Source organism: Struthio camelus, chromosome 7, assembly GCF_040807025.1.
Source record: "Struthio camelus isolate bStrCam1 chromosome 7, bStrCam1.hap1, whole genome shotgun sequence".
Taxonomy (NCBI): domain Eukaryota; kingdom Metazoa; phylum Chordata; class Aves; order Struthioniformes; family Struthionidae; genus Struthio; species Struthio camelus.
In genome coordinates this window covers 15,482,884-15,504,459 of record NC_090948.1, presented here as the reverse complement: position 1 = coordinate 15,504,459, position 21,576 = coordinate 15,482,884, and the positions used below count along the sequence as shown (strand labels likewise).

General features: G+C 45.2%; 1 protein-coding gene across 14 annotated transcripts in view; it reads left to right on the top strand.

Moving 5' to 3' along the window:
• Nucleotides 1–21,576, top strand: part of WBP1L (WW domain binding protein 1 like) — a 61,380-nt gene that overhangs the window by 28,956 nt on the left and 10,848 nt on the right. For 9 of the 14 annotated variants that reach the window (XM_068949772.1, XM_068949770.1, XM_068949775.1 and 6 more), the window contains one exon: nucleotides 16,935–17,037. In XM_068949772.1, coding sequence (XP_068805873.1) covers nucleotides 16,935–17,037 — 103 coding nt within the window. Of the gene's footprint in view, nucleotides 1–4,326; nucleotides 4,436–6,491; nucleotides 6,794–9,313; nucleotides 9,614–16,915; nucleotides 17,038–21,576 lie in introns of those variants that run through there. The other 5 variants (XM_068949779.1, XM_068949780.1, XM_068949771.1 and 2 more) reach the window with 5 other exon arrangements.

The window sequence follows — 21,576 nt, the reverse complement described above, 5'->3', positions numbered from 1 at the left end:
TAACATTAAAATATTTTCTAAGTTGCAGGGTTACCATCACTTCAAATTACCTGCTCTTCTCCATATTCACATCTGTGTGGGTGTTTCCCACTATCAGCATGTGTGCCTCTTGCGTATGATGTCAGATTTTATCTGAAGAGTAGTGTTTTGCAGAGTGGCATGTGTCACTTCTGAGAGTGCAAAAGGAGCGGAAGGCCATGACCTTTCTTGGTTTTGTCTTCCTGCTTGCAGTGATGGAATTTGGCTGATCCCTGACCCTCTTCTGCTTCAGACTTCCGTCTCCAGGTATATCCTGGAGATGAAATGCCCACGTGACCCTCCTTATCTTTAGTGGGCTCTGTTTTTCGGGTAGGTCCTTTTTGAAAGCATTTGCAGGTAAAAAAGAGATAAAGCCAAACTTCATCTGCAGTGGACTTGTTTCTGTCATAGTTGGGCCCAGCAGTGGCAGGGCTGCATCCCAGATGATTGCTCCAAGTACGAACCCTCATCGTTAAGGCCTCATAAGTTAAAACTACATCTGCTGGCGTAATTGCCTGTTGCCTTAGACTCTAATGAAAAAATCCACTTCCTAAGACCCCAGAGGATCATTTGGAACAATATTACCCTCTGAAGTCTAGAAGCAATAGAGGAGCAAGGAAGAAAATAACCTTGAAATCAGTGCTAGTCGCCCTACTAGTAGTACCGTTAGGTTTGGCAACTCCTATCTCAACAATAAAGCCAGCTGCCATTTTGGCACCAAGACAGGCAGACTTGGCATAAACCCCTCTGGCACTAAAAAACTGCTTCGTGAGAGCTGGCACCAACACTGTGAAACAAGGGTAAGGCCCAAGGGAAATGCCGAGCAGACATGAGATGAGTATTAAAAATAGCGAGTCGCTGTCATTTGGAGAGAAAACAAATGGCACTTCTAAGAGCAGGGCATCTAAGATCTCCAACAAGGTTGTGCTGGTAAGCAAACTAGCATTGGCAGCTTTGGGACAAGACTGTCTACTGTGATGATGTGACCACGGGACACACAGATGCTGTATTTTTGGTACCCACATGGTACAAGACTCTAAAACTAGAACAGACACTTACCGTCTTAATTCCACGTTTGGGGGATCCTGTTACTGTTTACAGACTCTGCCTTCTTCCCCGTCTGGAGCCGATTGTCTCCTCTTGAGCCATTACCAAAGGTCCTGTTTGCACACACACGGGCATAAGGAAAACAAGAGCTGTAGTGCCAGAAAGCAAGGAGCCAGCCTCGTGTCCCTGTACCACCCCGGACGCACTAGCCCTCCTGGAGACAGTCTCTTCAAATGCTGAACAGCTGATCTTCCCTCCCTCCTCCTTTTCCGTCTCCTAGCAGGCTCTGAGAAAGAGAGGAGGCTTTCCAGTGACTTCATTCCCCACGCCAGACTAAACCTGGAGCCTGACATCAGTGCCCCAAACCTGGGAGTGCTAGTGGGACAGAACTGACTCTGTCCCCACTGAAGCAGTTAGTATCATCTCTGAACAGGGCAACTTCTACTCTTTAGTCCCCTGCTTCCTCAGTGACTAAGGACTTTAAAGCTTTTTAGGACCTCTGGGCTTGCCAAGCAGGTCTGGATATTGAAACAGTGGTCATACAAAATAAGTCATGCAAATAGTCTTTGGCAACTGCATTGGCATGGCCATAACTGTGCTGCTGTGAAGAAAAGCATGCTGGACCTGTAGTTACCATTTGTTCCTCCTCTTTAGAGAAAAAGCAGTGAGAAACAATGTTCCTGTGGGCTCAAAAATTCAAGCCACCCTTAGCAAAGACTATTTTGGTCTCAGAGGAGTCTGGGCTTTTCATTGCCAGCACTCTCCCATCAATTAAACAGCAGAGTTAGTAGGAGTGTTTGGAGGAGCTTGGATGTGGCCTGGTTTTGTTTTCCCCATCGGGGGGGGGTGTTGGAGAGGATTCCCCATTGGATATCCCTTCCACTTCCACCGTTTTTCTGCTCCCTGCCCTTTCTGGGCACCCTTCTTTCAAGAGCTTAATACAGAAAGTGCCTTCAGAGGAGGGGTTGCTTGCTTTACAGAAGTGTGAAGGGAAGTGCTTTACTATTGGTGGTACGCCACCCAAATATGAATGCAAAGAGGAGGACAGGCTCCATCTGGAGGTGATGGAGTGGGCAGTGCTTTCCTCTGCAATGCCCTGTCCTTTAATTCAAGGCTCACTCGTGGCTTATAGGTGCAGGATGTGGTGCATCCTTGCACTTGTCCTCTTGGCCTACAATTGCTGTTCAAGATGCAATTAGAATTAAGCATGAACTGTTGCCATTTGGGCACTCTGCAACACTGCTTGTTTTGAGGTGCTTGGTCTGTTCCTCCGTGGGTAATCAGTTCCTCAGAGACAACGCACAGGCGACAGCAGTGAGGTTGAAATGCACCATCTCTATTTGCTTATCTAAACTTTTTAGTAAGCTACAAAAGAGTTGCAGATCTGAACCACAGAGTTGACAGAAGCAGTAAAAGACTGCAGAAAAGAGGGAGCTGCCCAAGGACAGGCTCTAACTTCTGCAAGTTCTTGTGCTTCATTGCACGCGAAAACTGACTGATCGGACAGACTGGATGCAGCGCTGACTCACGTGTCCGTTCTGGCATGTATGATGACTTTTGCTAGAGTTATTCTTAAAAAATAGATTAAATACGAGTGACTTCAGTGTCATTGCTTGCTTTGTAGTTGAACTGTACACAATAGGACCTTCTTTACCCCCCTCCTAAACAATAGAGTGATGCTAAATGTGAAGGGGACTGCCTGCAAGGTTTGCTTGGACCACATATCCCATAAGCAGTAGGTGTAGCTGCAGGTACTTGAAAATTATAAAGTGTCAGACTTGCCTGTCTTATGCTCCTGTTTGTCCTCTGCAGTTCGTTCATGATGTTCTTTGTAGGCAGTGCCAAAGCTATACGTTACATGAACCAGGGGCACCTGCTTCTTGTATTGGAAAGTTGTCCTCTTCTTGCATTGGTGCTGTTGGAGTGGGTAAGTGGCCCTTCACTTTTCAGGAATTAGCAACGAGCGGGCAGACTTCATGCGCAGATAACAGGTGGCTGGCCAGCAGTGGTTTCCGGGCAGATCTAGCATCGCATCAGGGATCTCCCAACAGCTTGTGCTGTTTTTGCAGGCAAACGAGCCCCTTTGGAGCTTTTGCCATCAAGGCAGACGGAACTTGGTTATTCCTGGATGTTGTCTTATTTCAGGAGAACAGAGGTCTGCATTTATGCCTTTCTGTATGCTTGTCTTTCCCTTTTCACTTTATTTCCAGAGCCATCTCCAGGATTGGGAAAGACAGTTGCCCTCGTTTAGGTCGCATCTTTCGTGCGTACAGTTTTGAGCGCCTGACAGGTCTGTGTTGTCGCAGTTCCAGCACCCAAGGCTGTTAGCTGACAAATGACAGTGGATAGCTGATGCTTCTGTTGCCAATATGAAAATAACAGTGTGTGTACTGGGGTAAATGGAAGAGGCTTAGGTACAATTGCTCCAACCTTATGGTCAGCCTATATAGTTGCACTTTTTTTTTTTTTCCCCCTAGAACCACAGTATTGAAGTTTAATTGAGGGGATATTACACACCACCCACATCTACTGTTCACAACCTGCTTCTGCCTGGTACTCTAATTATGGTGCTACTGAGATTAGCCTTGTGCTCCAAGCCTGGCAGATATGAACAGCGCAACTTCACTTTTATCCCAATCGTGTTGTCATAACTGGATCTTCTAAATGTCAAGCTGTCTCTTCAGGGCATATCAAAATGGATAATGCATCTTGCTGGTTACTAAACCAGCTCACGTGCATCTCTCACCAAACATTGAAGGTGACCCTAGAGTGGCCCAAACAGCTTTCTCCTTCTACTTAAGTAGCACACTAATATCTGCGATTACAAGACACAGTGTGTCGGGCTTGTGAAATTGTCAAGCAGTGTCCTTTACACACAGTGTTGGGGCGTATGGCGTGTTCAGGAGGGCAGTATTACGGTCTGATAAAAATGAACGTCTTCGTTCCCTCTGTTACAAATGAAACGTGCTCTCTACTAACCTGCAGAGGGATTCACACTGAGATGTCCTCAAAGAAAAAAGAATGGTGGTTTGCCCTAAACCAGCAGGTTTTCAAAATAACATCCTGACTTTTCAGAGCCCTCGAGAAACTGCAAAAACCTGTGTTTGCTCTGTCCATTGTATCTCAGATAGAGGCACAAGTCATAGAGGAGTAAGTGGCTTTTGCAGATGCTAAGCTTCAGGTTTGCATAAAGGAAGTGAAACCCATGCTGAGCCTGCCTTAGAGCTGCTGTTACTTTCCTTAAAATAATTATGATTTCAGCTCCAGGTGTTCCCAAGCAGAGGGCAGTAGAAAATCAGAAGGGTTTCAGAAATGGGCAGCGGACAGTTGAAGGCTTTGGGAAAGACCTTACATTGAGAAGACTGTGAAGGTAACTATCTTCTTGTAAAAGGTAGCAAACGGGTACAGAGTAATGAATGGGTGAGAAGATACACAGGGACTTCTGTTCCCACTTGTTAATAATATGAAAGTCAAAGTAGAGGGTGGAGAATTCACTACTGCTGAAAAAAAGTTTTTGTTCACAGCCACTGTCTATGAAACTCATTGCCGCAGGATAAATCACTGGGGCTAGGACTTCTGAATTTAAAAAAGAGGAGGGGGCAAAATGATATAAATCAGAACATCCAAAGCAGTTGCAAAGACTAGGAGAACTGAAGTGTTTTGAAAAGACTGTAAGTATATTGATTTATAAGGTATGAGCTTTTTGCCTCTGCAGAGGTTTTTCCGTAGTCGTCTGTAGCAGGTTTGTGGAGTATTCCTGTTGCGTTACTGGCTGTTGCCACTTGGCTGTTGCAAGAGAAGGCGACTGCTGCTCTCGTCGAGTCTGGTAACACCCGCTTGCAAACCGTCGTCTTCTTGTCAGTCTTTCAGGATTGCTAAATTCACACATAAACTAAGATGCTTTTGCTTTTCTGCTGAGTTATCGCTTTTGATAAACCTTTGTGCATTGACTTGGATCTGGAGTGAGGCTTTGCCTCCGGAGCGTGTGCTGGGGGAGAGGCAGGTTGGTCCTTCGGTCCCTCGGGCGGTCGCGATCTAGGAATTGCTGCTTGGGCTCAGCCCCGAGAGCCAGCTAGTCTAGGACCATGCTAGCAGCCACCAGTCAGATATTTCAAAAGCCATGGAAGAGATTGCTAAAACTGAAAGCTGCCCTTTTATATCATCGGTGTTTATCCATGTAATTGGAAAAGCAAAAGTTGAGAGTTTTGATCCAGCAGCACAAAAGCTGGAAAATCCTGTTGCCTGGCTCATGCTAGTTAACACTGACGTTTTGTATCCTTCAAGAAATTTTTTACGTTCCTATTTTCTTGGGAAAAACAGGGATGCGCTTGCTTTAAATGACAAGTTTATATGGTGGCTTTAAACTAGTTTAAAATAAGTAATACTTGGAATAATCTCCCAGCCTAATGGTGGCATTAGCTTGTGCTAAAGGCCTGCTGGGTGCTGCCAGCGCGCGGGGTGCAGCCAGTCCCGGCCCCGTGCGACGGACGAGAGCAGCTGCCCCGAAATGAGAAGCAAAAAAAAAAAAAAAAAGAGGTTACTGAACTTTTAAAGTAGAGGTAGAAAAGGGAGTTTAAATTTAGATTCCCTTCTGCAGTGTCATCTCCTGTGTTGCTGTGGAACTTGCTGTGCTCCTCGCTCATGGGCGGACAAACAAGAAATGCCATCCTGCGTCCCACATGATAAATTTGTTTATAAGGCTTAATTGCCTGCTGGCATTAAAGCGCGCAGGGAGCGAGAGGGGACCTGGGAACCTTCTGCTGGGGCTGTTGGCGTTGTCTGTGCGGGGAGATGGCTGGAAACGTCTCCCCGTCACCTCTGTATTACGCGGCAGAGGCCCGATCCCGATGCTACTGAAATCGGGGGAACTGCCGCCGTTTCTGTAGCGGGGCGGCTCTTAGCTGCGGCGGCTAACGGTCACATACAGCGGGCAGAGCGGCTTAGAAAAATTAAAGGAGTGGTGGCAGGCAGAGTGCGTGAGAGCGGTTTGGACCTGCGAGCGTTTTATCGAAATCCCTGGGGTCTGGAGATACTCGGATAAACGGTGGGGGTTTGGACATCCTCGCAAAACGCCTGCCTCCCGCGCTGCTCGGCGAGCTGCGCCAAGCCTAGGCGTTAAGTCTATCATTGAGACAAAAGCTATTTCTCTTCAGCGAGATTTGCCATTGAGGCAAATTGCCAGCGTTTTTTTATAGATTTTTTTTTTCCCCCCCTCCGCTTGCGGCATGCGGCGCAGCGCGGCGAGCGCTTGCCCCGCTCGCCTAGGGCTCGCAGTCGCGCGCCCGCCGCTCGCAGCCGCTGCCTGCCGGCAACCAGCAGCCGTCGTCAGGTCCTGGGTCGCGTGGGGTGGTTGTTTTGGTGGGGTTTTTGTTTTGTTTGTTTGGGTTTTTTTGTTCCACCCCCCCCCCCCTTTTTTTTTTTTCCAGAGCTGCCTGACCTGATGTCATTTCCCTCTTGCAAACAGCCCGGCTCGCCTGCGTCTGAGATATGTCACGGGGAGTGGGAGGAGGAGGAGGAGGGGGAGCCAGCGAGTGCGGGCCGTGGCCCCGGACCCTGTTTACTTTGTGTTCCCAGCCGAGGAAGCCCTGGTTTAAATAGGATTGCGGGCGCGCGCGCTGCCCACAGCAGCCGAGGAAATGGTTCCCGTGGGGCTTTAAATGCCGTTGTTCCCAGGCGCTGGCGTGGATGATGAGCCTGCAGCATGCCTTTCCTGTTGGGTCTCAGACAGGTAACCGGCTTCAGCGCGGCGGTCGCCGCTCCTTCAGCTGCAGGATGCGACTTATTTACTTTTGTTTTTTTCTTTTTAATAAGGAAATGACTTGCAGCTTTCCCAGAAGAGCAGGGTGCAAACAGCACTTCCCCAGCCGTGGTGGTGGCTGGGGCAGCGCGCTAGCCTGAGAGCTGCTTTTTGATTTGCAAGGAAGGAGCAAAATCGCTAGTCGGGAAGAGAAACTCTTGTGGTTTTGTTGCTGCTGCTGTTGCAGGATTAGCAGCGGGGTGGCTCCTTCTGTTGTTCTGCTGGAGAGTTTCTGTTCGGTTGGTTTTTATGGGTGTTTTCCACAGTCCTTAATACGGGAATGTGTTTACATTGCTTGCAAACTTGTGCCAAACTTTTGAGCAGCGTTCTTGTGTGGGCACTATTTTGAATGTTTATATATACAGCTCTCTCTCTATATATATGTATATACACAAATATATAGAGTATGTGTTTAGCTCACCCTTTACAGAGGTCACCAAACAGAAAATAGCAATGTGCTGTGACCCCTGGTTTGGTGACTTATTAAACGTTCTGGGGACTTTCTGCTTGAACAAGAAACTTGGGATAATTTAATAGCTGGTAATATAGAGTGGAACGAGAAACGGTAGCAACTGCCCAGCTGCTCGCTGCCTGCAGGAGGGTGCCAACTATTTGTTCTTGGGCTTGAGGGAGAGCACAACCTTTTTTTGGTCTGGGAGGCATGTCTGGGGGGAGAGTCTAACTGTAAACTCTTTCCAGCGCTGCTGGGATCTGTAATCCACAATAAATAGATATTACGTGATGGCAGCAGAGCGCTGTGTAGAGTTTCTAGTTTAGAATTAAAATTTCAAGATATAGCTGAAGCATGTTTTGAGCTACCTACTTTCCACTGCTTAGAAATGAAGGCAAAAGGACTTGCAACATACTGCTGAGTAAACACTGCTGTCTCTTTTTCCTTATCAGTTTAGTTTTTGGTGAAATGCCGCTCCCCCTTCCCTCCCACCCTGCTGATTTGAAAACAGTTTTACATAAGAAACTACCTCCAGCACAATGACCTTCTGTAATTGAATGCAATAGCTGTAATAATAGTTCACTTGTCAGCGCACAGGGCAAAGAGACTTCCCCTAAAAATTGAGGAGCTGAAGCAAGGAAGGAAATTCAGGCACAAAGGCCAAGAGCAACTTTAGGTAACTCTCAGCCCGCAGTGAAACACGGCTCGCTTAAACGCTCACGTTGCTCTAGTTTCACGGGTGCGTTGGAGTTCCTTTTTGTAGATGAATCTTTGTGCTTTTAAAAAGGCTTTTAGGATCCTGAAGTGCAAAACCCGGAGTTAGGTGTACTTCGGCTTTATTTCCTCCAGCCATGAAGATCTGTTTATCTCAGTGGACTAGACGATACTTTTTTCTCTGCTTGCAGCTTTTGAGCATAAATGAAGAGGCACATACAGGAAGTAGAAAAAGGTGTCGTCTCAAGACGAGTTGAGCAAAGCTCTTGGCTATTTTTAATCCCCTGCTGAGGGATAGGGTGGGAAGGAGCTCCTTGGGGAGGTGCTTAAACTTTAGTTTTAATCATTTTTCAGCTTAAAAAATCTGAATATTTAGGATTGTATCCTGTAGTATTTGGAAATTACTTTGTCCACTCCTAGAGGAAGGAAGAGTTGTTAGTGAACAGTGCTATTTGATTAAAACTGTGGGAGGAATTCAGGAACATCTCATCACGCACCCACCTCCGTTGCCTCTTGCGCTTGCCCTCGGGCTGCCAGCTTGTGGGTGTCTGGGGTGTCTTTTTTGCTGTTCCCGCTCGGCAGAAGAGGTGTGCCGCTCCTGGGCCGCAGCTCGTGGTCTCGGGGCCGGTTTGCGTCCGTGCACCCCCTGCGAAGCCGGGTATCGTCCTGCGGCGGCGGCGTGCTGGGGTGAGCGGCGCTCCTGGCTCCCGCTGCCCGCCAGGAACAGCGGCAGAGCCCTTGGATCAGCCTTCCCAGCGCCGTTGCAGCGTGGCAGGTGGGCTGCCCGGCACGTGACAAAACTGTTGCCTACCATGGCATTTATTGGGTCAAAACCAAGGCCAGCTTTTAAGCTGTTTAGTGTGCCAAGTTTGGTTGATAGATTGTGATTGCATGTCAGACCTCCTCCTCTGAAATGATCAGTAGTGTTTGATTTGGTGTGTTGAGGAGGAAGAAATATTGATCTTTATAGTTCCTTACTATTAATTTTAGGTGCATGTTGCAGTGAGGATGATGCTTAAATGCCTAAAAAGCTAGGTCAGCTCCGTCTGACGTCAGTGCAACGTGGGTGTATTTTTAAAGCTCCCGTCCCAGGAAACATGACTGTGGAGGATCTTGGCTTTCATTTTTAAGCGAGCGTTTCCCCTATGGTTGCAGGTGGAAGCTTGAACGTGCTTATGCAGTTCATTGCGTATATACAAAAAGACAATACCACCCCCCCCCCCAAAAAAAAAAACCAATGTGTTGGATTCTTAACTTTTATTTCATTTTCACTTTAACTGCTTGAGGTTTTCAGTGTTGTCAACTGTTTGGTGGTTTAAAAAGGCAACAGCGTGCAGCTGCCTCAGCGCTCTCCGGCCGCCGTTTCCTGGAAGCGTACCTCGGGCCGGGACGGCGGCTAGGAAACTTCTAGCAAGGCGTTAGGAAAGTAAACACTTGGACGTCTTGGAAGTGGCTGTTCTTGGAGTCTGAAAGTGAAACTTGCAACAAGCAAAAATGAAACCAGCCCGCTCTTAAAGCCTGTGGAAGTGCCCCTGATGCCTGCAAGGGCAGGGCTCCTTTAACGGTAGCGCCAGTGTTTCTCCAAGGTAAATGGATGCAATAACCCAATTTGTTCCTTGGATAAAGGTTAATAAAACCTTGGAGGTTTGGCATCTTCTCTGGGTAAAGACGTGTTTGCTGTGGCTAATTAATCTTGGTGTTTTAAATACGATTCTCCTGATGCTGGCATTAGCGAAGTAATAAATATTGTGGATTAGATTCTGGAGGTCTTTATTGTGCCTGGGACAGTTTGGAGGCATAATTCCTTCCCTCTTGATCGTACTCTGAGTGTCTCGATGTTTGCATTGAACACGAAATTCTCTTCCACCTTCAGGAAACTAAAATTTATTCAGGGTGTATTATGAAGAAATGTTGTCCAGACCTACTTTATTCCCTGGCCTCAGTTGTCTGTCATAAGGCAGCAGCGCAGGAATTTGTCCCCTCTGGTGCTGGCAGTGACGACACCTGTGGTTCCAGTAGCTTGCAGCAATTAAAGCAGCTTTCACCTTCACCAAACTGCCAGGCCTCTGTTAAATTGATCTCACCAAAGGCACAGCACTTGCTTAGAGCGGTGATTTTTTTTTTTTTTTTTTTTTAACCTTCCAAAGCTCTAACGTTTTACGTTGTTTACGTGATTTGGCATTGCAGTCTAGTATTCTCTGTAGCTCTTTGACCAACAATTGCTTGCATCTCTTATCTGCACAGAGATGCTCATCTTTTTTTTTAACTCGTCTTCTGCTTTGTGTTTGCCCGGTCGGGAGCTGTGGATGATGGGCAGGGCTAGCAAACACTAGCGATAACCTGATATGTGAACTTGAGTAAAAGCCAAGTGGTGACTCGTAAATAGCAGCATCAAATACAGTTTTTTTTTTTGTTTCTTGTTGCTAGCATATGTTTAAGATAATGATAATCACTTCCATTCTCTGACTCTGGATGTTTAAAGAATAGGTATGGTTCGAACCCTGATTGTGCGTTTCTCAAAATACATAGGTTTTTTTAATGCTTTTCTGAAGATTGTGTCATCTCAGTCCTTTATTTGCTATTAGTAAGAAAAACAATGTTTATCATTTAGGTTGTGGTCGTAGATAACGGCTGTAGTCTGGAAGCATTTATAGTATGGTGTGAACTTGTGAAATAAAACCAGGTTTTGGCTGATCTAGAAACGGGGTAAGGACAGTCTAAATGAGACTGGCAGCAGAGAATATTGGTGGTCACTTGCTTAAATCCATCCTGCTGTGTTGTCACGGGTGGCAGCTGGGTGCTGAAAGCAAAGGACTGCTGCCTGCAAGTAATGAGATTAGTAAACTCACCAGGTCAGGATTTTTTTTTTTTTTTGTTTAAGTGGATGCTTATTACCAAAGTCCTCTATGAGAGCCCTGAAACCAGAAGGTCCAGAGCAGTTGTGGATTTGGGTCTGAGTCCTGTTAAAACCAGTAGCACCTTTGCCCTCAGGTCCATGCCAGCTTGGCGGTCTCCCATCAGCCTGCTGGTCTTCTCACCAGGTCCCGCTGGTTGTATTCCTTTTATTCACTTCCAAACCCTCCTCTGCCCTTCTGTTGTTAATCCCCATCTACTCCAGTTCCAATAGTGATTTGCTGCGTGGTGCCTTAGCAAACGCTGAAGTTCAGAGAGAACAGGGAATTGGAGTGGGTCTGCAAAACGGGCTAGCCTGTCACAGAGAGGAACGACGTGTCACCTAACAGTGAATTCCTGTCACGTATCAAAGAGTTTTCCAAGGTGTCTGCATCCTCCCAAGGTGAGGATGAATAGGTGCCTGGGCAGGCTGAATGGCACACAGGGGTCGTATAAACATAAGGTGCTTGTGTTTAGAGTAATGGAGACAGGATCGCTGTAGAAACAGGAGACTGAGCAGAGAGCTAGAATGGTTATTAGAGCTCGGCGACAGCAGCCACTGCGGGGTTTAGTTACCTGGCTAATGCCAGCTGAGGAGTCATCTTTTGTAGGTGGTTCACTGCCAACTCTGCGCTTCTGAGCGTGGTCTGAAATGTTTGTTGCTGCAGCTGCACACACTAATTTTCAGCCTGGAAGACAGTCACACTGTCTGGGGAATTGCTCATCTTCATCTTTCTCCTTTTGGACGTAACATAATATTGTCAGGTTAACTGCTGTTCTTTAAGTAGTGGAGATGCGTTTTGAAGTCCCTTGGTCATTTTACTATAATGATATTTCCTGGTCAATCAGTTGTCATTTCCTTCTGTTTCCTACACTGGATCCAGAATTCTAACAGAGACTTATGGCTATTAAACCTAACCAGTTAATACTGAAAAACTTAATAAAAATAGCACAAGAAGGTCGGATTCCATCCTTCCTTGCAATGAATGGCAGTTCAGGCACCCTACAGATCTGCGTGAGTACCTCCTGTTTTGGTCATACCCCAAATGTTGATCTTAATTTGTCACATAGGTCTCCAGCAAAGCTCCAATACTAGACTGGGAGGTGGAGAAAATAACTAGCTTTTATCCCTGGCACTGATGTTAATGTTTGCTGTAGCTTCAGACATGACAGCATATGGCATTGCCTTGAGTTCTGCCTATGTCAACCTCGACTGGATGTTTTAAGGTTTATTTGTAAAGCACTTGACAGGGAAAGCGTGCTACAGGCAGAGTTGCCAGCCTGGTTATTGGTCAAATGCCAATGTATCAACAGGGAAATAAGTAAAAAAAATCATTTTATTTTTATTCAAAGTTGTGTTTTAAAGTCTACTTATTACAAAAAGGAAAAACTACTTCAAACCACCACATCTAAAATACAAAGAGATTCTCCAAACCTACCAAGATGAGGTCTTGCCAACTCAACCAGTTTCTCGAGAAAAAGCCTGCGCTAGGTTGAGCAAATGGCCTCTGTTAGACCAGATGAGGAGAGAAAACGGACTCTGAGGCTGGAGAGCCTTCTCTTGAAAATGCATATAGCTTTGGGATCTAGTGACTCCAGTTTCCCCGATTTGTGTCCGTGCTTAGGGTACTGCCAGAGAGGCGGTGATGTACCTACAGCCCAGAATACGTGCTGTGTACAGGACAAAGCCAGCTCCTTGAAAGGAGCTGCAAATCTCTTAGGCTTGCAGGAGGGAGATAACGGATGGCATGTTCAGGCCTCTTAGTTGCCAAACAGGAATATTCTGCTTTAATAGAGTTGAACGTTCTTTGAGAACAGACCCGTGTAGACGCTGCTTAGTAATCCTGTCTGGAGGTGTCTGCAGTGAGCTGGTGGGGAGGGATGTGCTTGCCTCAACAACCAGAAAACAAGACCGTCCTTCAGCAGGGAAGCCTGCACTGGAATGCAATAGCCGGTGGCTATTGGGGAAGAAAGCACTATGGGAAGAAACCCTCCTCCTCTGCTTGCTTCTTAAGACTAGTTAAAACAAAAACCAAAAACCCTTTCTAGTAGTTCAATAAAATCTCCATGCTGCTAAGGAAGATTAAAGTGATTGTTACAAGTACTGTTAGAAATGGAAACTGGGAATAAAGGCAGGTCAGTAAAACGTGAATCTTCCAGCTTTGCTTCTGTGAGATATTTTTTCCATATATACGTTTCTTACCTGTAAAACTGCTCTGTCAATCCTATGCCTTGTCCATGCCTGTTGGTGTGAAAGAGGAGACTGGGTACTTGAATAGTACAACTACTTGTGATGTTATGTCCTGGAGGCAATGTTTAGAGTATCGATAACTACATTGCTGATATGTCTTAAGTAGCTATAATTTGGCCACATTTAACATGAAGAATGGGAGAAGGAAGTAAAAATAATACAGCAATAATGGTATGAAAGGTTTCAAAGGGTATTTAATTAGAAATCAAAGCCTAATCAAAGTGCTTGGCAGTAACTGGGTTTCTAACAAAAAATGGCATGGGTTGTGTCATGGCCTGCGCTGAGGGCAGCGCATAACCTCTCCCTTTGCTTGCCCAGCCATGGAAGAAAATGTACGCTAGACTCAACTCTTCACAGAAATGATTCTTGCCTCGAGGGGAAGAGGATAGGAGACTGAAACACTTGGTCCGAAGGAGACATCTGTAACATTATCCAAAACACTACTCTCCTTGTACTAGAATGCTCTGTCTAATAGACAACTTCAGATTTAGGGCCTTTACCTTTAACTCTTCCCCCGTGCTGAGTTGAGTAACCCAACATTGAAGGTAGTAGCTGTGCTCTGAGCAGGGGGTTAGACCACATGACCTGCTGGGAGCCTTTCCAAATGAAATTATTCTGTGAAACTGTTTGGAAACAAGTGTGACAATTCTGGATCTGGCACAGGGATCGTAGTCTGGCAGCTTCCGTATTCCCAGAAATCCATCCGTGGCAGGGTTGGCAGAGAGCTGCAGAAGGGCTCCAGGAGGAACTGCCCATCCCACCTGCTCCTGGTCCTGATGCAGCCAGCACAGTACACCCAATCTTGTATCCTACTCGGCCTTTGAGGGGCACCATTGCTGGTTGGTAGCCCAAAGGCTTTCAAACCCTGGGCTGCCTCAAGGTACAAGCACGTACACATAAGCAAGGAAGATGCTTTCTCTTGGCCAGTATGTAAAGAAGCTACAAACACGTAAGCTTATACGACAGTCTTTAATGCAGCTGGTTCTACTTTTAAATCGGAAAGCAGGATGTCTTTTGAGGCTGGATCTCCAAAAGCAGCTAGGAGCAGCCTGCAGCATACCAACCTCTGTTGGGGATTTCCTTTTCAATAGACTAGGTCATCCTCTCATAGACCTGTTTGCCAGCTGGGCTAACAAGAAGCAACCCTGTGCATATGGCACTAGGACAAGGTTGTCTTAAATCTAGTACGCATGGCAAGAGGAAGTCAGGAAGTTCAAAATAAAGGATGATGTGGTGAAAGCCTCTGAAAACAGGATTGCTGCAAGGTCTTAAGTGGGGAAAAACTAGTGATGTTGATACTGTTATAAGTTGCTGCTGCCAACAGACGTGAATGTGTTCCTGATCGCTTCTACCCTTTGAAGTAGGCAACGTTGAATGGAATGAAATTTTTAGAATAAGCATAGGTGGTCAGGGACAAATGGGTGCTGTGATGCAAGGGAGTGCCTGAAATGACACTATGGAGCTCTGTTCTTTCACCAACTTCAAATGATTCATTTGCTTGTTCAGCATGCCACATTGATCTCCATGTGTCACAACTGCAGACCTCAGCTGGTGACTTTCTGCCTTATGATTTATCAACGGGATTGCAGTTTGGCAACTGGATCTTAATTTCCCAATTCTGTGGATGGGAGAGCCAAAATCTATCTTGTTCTTCAGTTGCGTTAACTCTGCAAGGCCAACCAAAGTGAGGAAAAGTGTACATAAACTAATAAGAACAGATAAGAGAATAGATACGTGTGTCCTGTTTCTCGTTCTTTTGCTGACTATGATTATATTTTTTTGGAATGAATTCTGTGCCCGAAGCAGAAAATGCTATGCTAGCTCAACAGTCTCCGATAAAAGTCACCATCAAGCATTGTAGTTAGAGATGGAGAACACTTGCTCATCCTATCGGAAGATGCTGTGTCTGTTACTGACATGTGGCATTTCAAGAAAATAATATAAAATGTTTGCTTGAGGTACGTACAGTAGAGCAGTTTGGCTGATCTGTCCAGCAAAATCTCCCTCCCTCCCTCCCTGGAAATAGGAGGCAGGCACCCTCTGGTCCTGGTGCCATTGCTGGTGAGTTTTAAGGAGATGTCCTGTGGGTACTTTTTAGAGCCTTTTGTGCACTCAGTGATACCTGCAGTTGGAGGGAAGCGGTATATCTCACGTAGAGCTGTGTTTGCTGAGTTGTGCCCTCACCTCTACGGTCAAAACCCTTTCAAAAGTCGGTGTGACTTCTTCTGGGAAAAACGCAGCGTGGGACCCTTTCTGTTGCACAATAAGTGGCAGGAGAAATTATACTAGAAGTTATACTGCTGCTCTAGTTTGGGCGCTGAGGTGCGGGTCCCAGAAGGCCAGCGCCCCTGGAGGTACAACTCCAGTCGAGGTGCTGTGTGGTGGGGGAAGGCTAGCGCTTGCGCGGATCCCAAAATCGGAGGAGTCTCCTTAAGAAAAACAGGGAGCTGGGTTTCACCTACATCATTGCAGCCAATTATAGTGTGTATGTTTACTGAAGTGGTGAAAGAACGCTTGTTTAAAGAAAAACAAAAAAGCAATAAAATACACAGAGATGTTGATAACCTGTGAGCTGTGTTGAATATCAAGAATAATGGTAATTCCTTTCTTGGAAGCACAGTCTCTAAAACTGCTGTCATTTTAGCTATGAAGTTTGAACAAATGCTGTTTTAAGACTGTCTCTGTCTACACTTTCGATTTACCTTTGTAGATTTTTTTTTTCCTGCACTTAGTGCAGGACTCTTCTCCACTGGAACTGCTATCTTACATCATTTGTTTGGTGAGGTGATCTGATGAAAGGTTCATAATTTAAAGTAGACTTTATATTTTGCACTTTTTTTTATAAGAAAAGCTAAGTGAAATTAAGGGGAAACTTTTAGGCTTTGTTACAGGTTTGCTTGCAACATCAATGTGTTTTCTTAAGATCAGTTTGTTTTTTGAGGGGTCCTGTACTGTCTTCTAAGTGCCAGCTTGCTCTAACACCTATTAGCGGAGTTACGCTCCACAACCTGTAAAAGTGCTTCTGTTTTCTTCTCCTGATTTGTAATTTTTGCCACCCATATTTTCAGACTAGTCAAAGCAGGAAAATACAGCCACTTTTGAGGCCGTTCTGCATTGTGTGGGGCACTGGTAGCTCACACCGTAGGTCTTTCCCATCTCTTAAGTGTCCTGAGGACTGCTGGGTGACAAAGTACAGCTGATTTGGCTCTGCTCCTAGAATACTTCACTATTCCAGAAGTAATTTTTACAGGAATGCTGATCTTATTTAAAGCGCACAACTAATTATGAAGGAATCATTTTAGATTGGAATCTTGCAGGAACATACTGTAATTATCATTTAGATCTAAATGAATCCAAGCAGCCTTTTCCCAAGTTACAATGTGAACGCATTTCCTTTACTTGGCGTTCAGCCCCAGTAACGCAGCAATATTGTGTAAAACGTGGAACAAACAGCATCTCTCCTTTAAGAGAATGCCTGGCTCCCAAAGCATGATAACTATAGTGGGAAAGGGAAGGGACTGTGAGAAAACAGCGCTGTCTAGCGCTGCAACTCTTGAGTTTGGAGATGTGGGAGTTTTTTCTAAATTGTAGTGTATGCTCTTTGGTGATCCTGAGCTGTATTTTAATCTCTTTATGCATGTTAGAATTTCCCAGGACCATAACTTGTGTTTTTCAAAATGCTTGAAGATGCTTGGGCAAAAGGTATAATACGTTTACAGGAGATACTGACAAAACATTTTAAAAGTGTGTCTGTTTAATTTTAGGACAAGGAAACCTGCATGGGTGTCAACAATCAAAGTTACATATGTGAAACGGGCCACTGTTGTGGACAGTCCCAGTGTTGCAACTACTACTATGAACTCTGGTGTAAGTCCTTCCTTTCTGCATGGCTTCCTTTCCTAAACTGCATGGCTGTCATACTATAAGTCTGACTCGTGTCCCATGGGGTATTGTGTTCAGCCCTTGTTACACATTGCTATTGCATTTAATTGCAACGCAAACTGGCGTTGACCTGATGTGACAAGGGAAATAAGAGTGTTGGAACTGGCCTTGCCTGCCATTTGGGGGAGTAATGGATCTTCCTACCACATACAGGACTGGAGGCTTGGTGTTCGGTCTTCTCATTGGTTTGGGTAATATTGCTGTGATAACTCAAAATAACATTTTATATGAATGGGGAAAACGCTTGAAGAAAAGGTGCCAACAAGGACAGCTCTGATACTCGAGCAGAGAATTAATTTAATTCATTTCATCTGATTGTTTTATTTATTTGTAAAACCAGCAGTTTACATGTGATTTATCTTTTTAAAGCTGCCTTCTCAAGCAAGGCGGGGACAAACTTTTATTCTCTTACAGGAAGCACTCTACTTGGAGCACAGCTCCTTGGATAAATTTTGTTTTGCTTGAGAGTAGCTGAATACCGTGAGGAACATACGTCGCCCGTTGCAGCCTTTACTGTCTTCTGGGCATTTCCTCATCACCTGGGATTTAAAACTTCCCTTGTTTCTAGTGAGTGGTTAAGTGCTCTAATAAGTGATACCTGCTAAGTCTTTTTAGAGGTCAGCAGGCCAGTCAAAACAGGTCAGCAAGACTCCGTCAAAGGTATATGGGGAGAAAGGGAAAGCTGGAAGGATAGCAAAGCGAGAAATGCTGAATCCGAAAGGCGGACTTCTAGAGTAGTGTCGGGCCTGAAGGTGTCTTCCTTTCCCGTGGAGAAACATCAAGAATTCTGAATATTGATGGCAATGTGCTGTTATACTGCCAGGAACCTAGGCTGAGAAGACATCTGTGCTCCAGACGCTTGGAAATGTGGTATTCTGCACAATATCACCAGTCTCTAATGTGGAGGTTTAATTTCTTAACACACCTGTGGTGTCTTGCAGCTCTTAGGTAACTGTGCTACCCACTTCTTAATCCCTCTGCAATGCCAACAGTTTCGCTTTCTCAAAGTAACACGCACATGGAAGTGTATTGTGCGTACAGAAAGAGCGTCAGTTAACCTGGATCTGAGGACAGGGATAGCCGATGCTTCATCCTTTAGTCTGGAAACTTGTTCTTACTTTTCAGTGTAACCAGTGAAGCTTGGAGGAGGTGACCATAAATTAAACGGGACGTTAATAGCCTGCTTCAGGATGCACCGTGACTCAGAGCATAGTGCCTGACTGTGTACATCCTAATGGCAGGATTTGAATGTGGGTGATGTTTTGTGGACCTTTTATAGCAGCTTGGTTTTCAGATGTCTCCGGGCAGTTCAAGAAGCGATGCAGGACCTGCAGGGTAACTCTAGGGACCCCAGCACGCTGAGAAGCAGGCATGAGCAGGTAGCCTCCTTGAACTGTCTGGTTCAGATCGTAGCACTCGGCAATGCTGGCAGGACAGATGGCTGGAGTCTGTTCAGACTGTATGGGATGCATGGACAAAGCAGAGTGGGGAAGGTCAGGCCCTGTTTTGGATTTGTGTGGGTGGGAATGTACAGGAAGAGGCATGTATCCAAGGGCTTATATACTCTATGGCAAGCAGGAGCTAAATTCAGCAACAGTGTTGAGTACAGCTGCATGCTGAAGCTGTTGCATAGTCGTCGTCTTTCTCCCATGTGCATCTTGAAAGAGAGGCTTAATTGAATTGCATATAAACAATGCAGTCAGAACAATAGCTCCCTGCCATTTTACTGAAATGATTTTACTTTAATTGTCTTTGCATTCTTTGTATGGTACAGACTCTTTATGTTTGACAGTGCCTGGCTGCATCATAAAACTTCTCGGAATAAAAAAAAACCCCAGACTTTATTACAAGGAAAGAGAATATTTCAGGCTTCTTTCTAGGGCAAGGACAGAAGTCACTTTGAGATCATGGAATAGACATATTAATGGCACACACTGCTGAATGGGTCCTTAGGGGGGGAATGGGTTACTATGCTGAGATTCACATTCCTTCTGCGTTGCAGAGGGCATCATAGACCACACTGAGATGAGGAGAGTAATGCAAACATGAATTCTGTTCTCCTAGGCTTTCTGCAAATTCAGGCAAATGCCCATCATTGATTTACAATCTGTTGATGTTTTCAAAGTTTTCTTTGCCACTGTGAGTGTTAGAAACTGGGATTTCTGGGATTTTTTTGGAGTGGGGGTGGGGAAGCCTTTAAATGAAAGGTCATATTCCAGCACGTGAGACCGTGGCTGCAGAATTCATCTCTTGCCCCAGGAATTGTTGAATGTCTCTGGTAAGTATGTGTGGTGAAGCGTTCTTAACACCTTCAAAGCGAATAGCAGTGATAGTATATGTAAATAGGCTTCGTGTGAGCAGTGAAGTGATGGAGTGGAGAGCAACAGCCTTACATGCTTCGGAACAGATTAGCTCTCTAAAAGTTAATAATAATTTTTGGTTAATGAGTACTTATATTAGCAGCACCTTTTAAGTATGACTTCAAGCTCATTCTATATTTTGATTTTAACCAATGCGTGCGTGTACCAAAGCAGCTTTTGAGGAGTTGCTGCTCCTCTTGACCTTCTTGGACCACCAGTACTATTGTGTGCCTGTAAACAAGCTTTCTCGCTAGTCCTGCTGTATTAAATCCTTTATTTATTTACCACCGTAGCTTAGTGGGGAGGAGCAGCAGAGGAGGGTGGCATTTGAAATGGAAAGGAGAACTCGTCTATCTTCCCTAGACATGCCTTCTGAAATGTGATCCTGTCTTGTGGCCACTGGGAAGATTTCCCATAAAAAGGATCTCTCTGCCCTTTTAAGAGTTGGAAGGAAGTTTGTTTCTGAAAACGGCTGATCTCAGAATTTCTAGACAGCAACTAAAAGGTGTGCGGTAATTATAAACCACTCCTCGAGGGGAGGGGAGAATAGGATGCAAAATCAAGGTATTATTTTGCTAAAGGGTGGAGTGGAGGAATGGAGAACATGATATGCCAAGCAGGTGGACAGCCTGTGTTTAAAATTAGATAACAGCGTGGTTCAGATTCCCCACCCATCTCTTATTAAAGAAAATTAGTGCTGTGTTGCCGAATAATAAAACTATATGCAGATTTAATAATATAGCTGTATAAAGGTCTAATTAGTTCTTAGCTCAAGCTGTAGTTGGGTGTGGTGGCTCCTACGAGAACGTGAAAAAAAGTCCAGTATGAATAAAGCTGTTTGTTAAAATTTTATTTTCTTGGAGTAGGATTTTAAAAAAGCAAAAGAGGGGAGGAGGCTTTACTGTTGAATTTCCCCATGCAGGGGGAGGCACCTATTTTGATAGTGGTTGAGCTGGTTGTTCTTTTTAGACTAACAAGTTCTTTGGGCTCTTCAGGGAGCTCGCAGTGCCCGAGGGGGAAACCGTGGTCCCGTGAGAACGGTGGCAACCGCTTACTGGATTTAGCTTACTGACAGTTTTTGTTCAGGTCCATTACGACGTGCTTGTGATTTGCTGGAGTTTTCTAATGTTGGCCTTTGTCCAGGCCTGACAGGTGTTTCAGAGCTTAAATGTTCCAAAATATCACTTTTCAAAATAGAGAAGAGAAGGTAATCGAGGAACGCAGTTATCCCATTTTGCAGGTTAAGAACTGACACTCAGAAGTTCTGGCTTTTCCCAAGTTTAAGTCTGTAATGTGAGTTAAGAATCAAATCCAGATCTCCTGACATCCATCCTTTTGTCCTGTGCCTGGTGAGGATGAGCATGAAGTTAGACAATTCCCGAGGCTTTTAAAACAGCAAATGAGGAGGTAGAAAATATTTTGCATGGTGTGGGTGGAAGAGCAGTGTGCCGTGCTTTGGGAATCGCAGCGCGTGGAAACAGACAGCTGTCTTGGTGCCTGGACGACCTCAGCGGGAGCCTTGCAAAGTGAGCGAGCTTAGCTGGTCGGGTAGTTATGGTACTACACAAGAAAGCAGAGTCGGTGATGAACAACTGCTCCAGAAGACTTGCTTCTGGTTGTACCCTCCGTTTTGCTTCATTTTGGCAGCTTCTGTTATTTTTTTCTCCTAAAGTTTACTCCTTAGCAGTGATATTTAGCCCCTCTGTCTCTACAAGAAAAAAAGATCTTGGGTATTTGGGCCTTAGCAGAAGGGTTGTACAGGAAAGAAATGTTCTGTTTGCAGGCAGCACAGATGATGTTTTTGCTGATTTGGTGCGTTTTGCTGATCTTCTGCACGCTTCCCCTTGGAATCTCTAGACAGCTCTTTTCCCCAAAAAGCATGCTGCCAGAAAATTTTGGCAGGGATCCAGTTAGATGCTAAAACTCTCCAACAACTGCTGTAACACATACATGTTCCAGGTCAGCTTTATAGTTGGAATTTGTTTCCAAGACTTTGCTGCAGTCTCCAAAGCCCTCAGAGTCAACACGTTAGTCCCATCTTTCTTTCTCACCCACCCCTTGTTTTCTTATCCTTCAGTACCACTATGTCCTTTTTCCGAGAGAG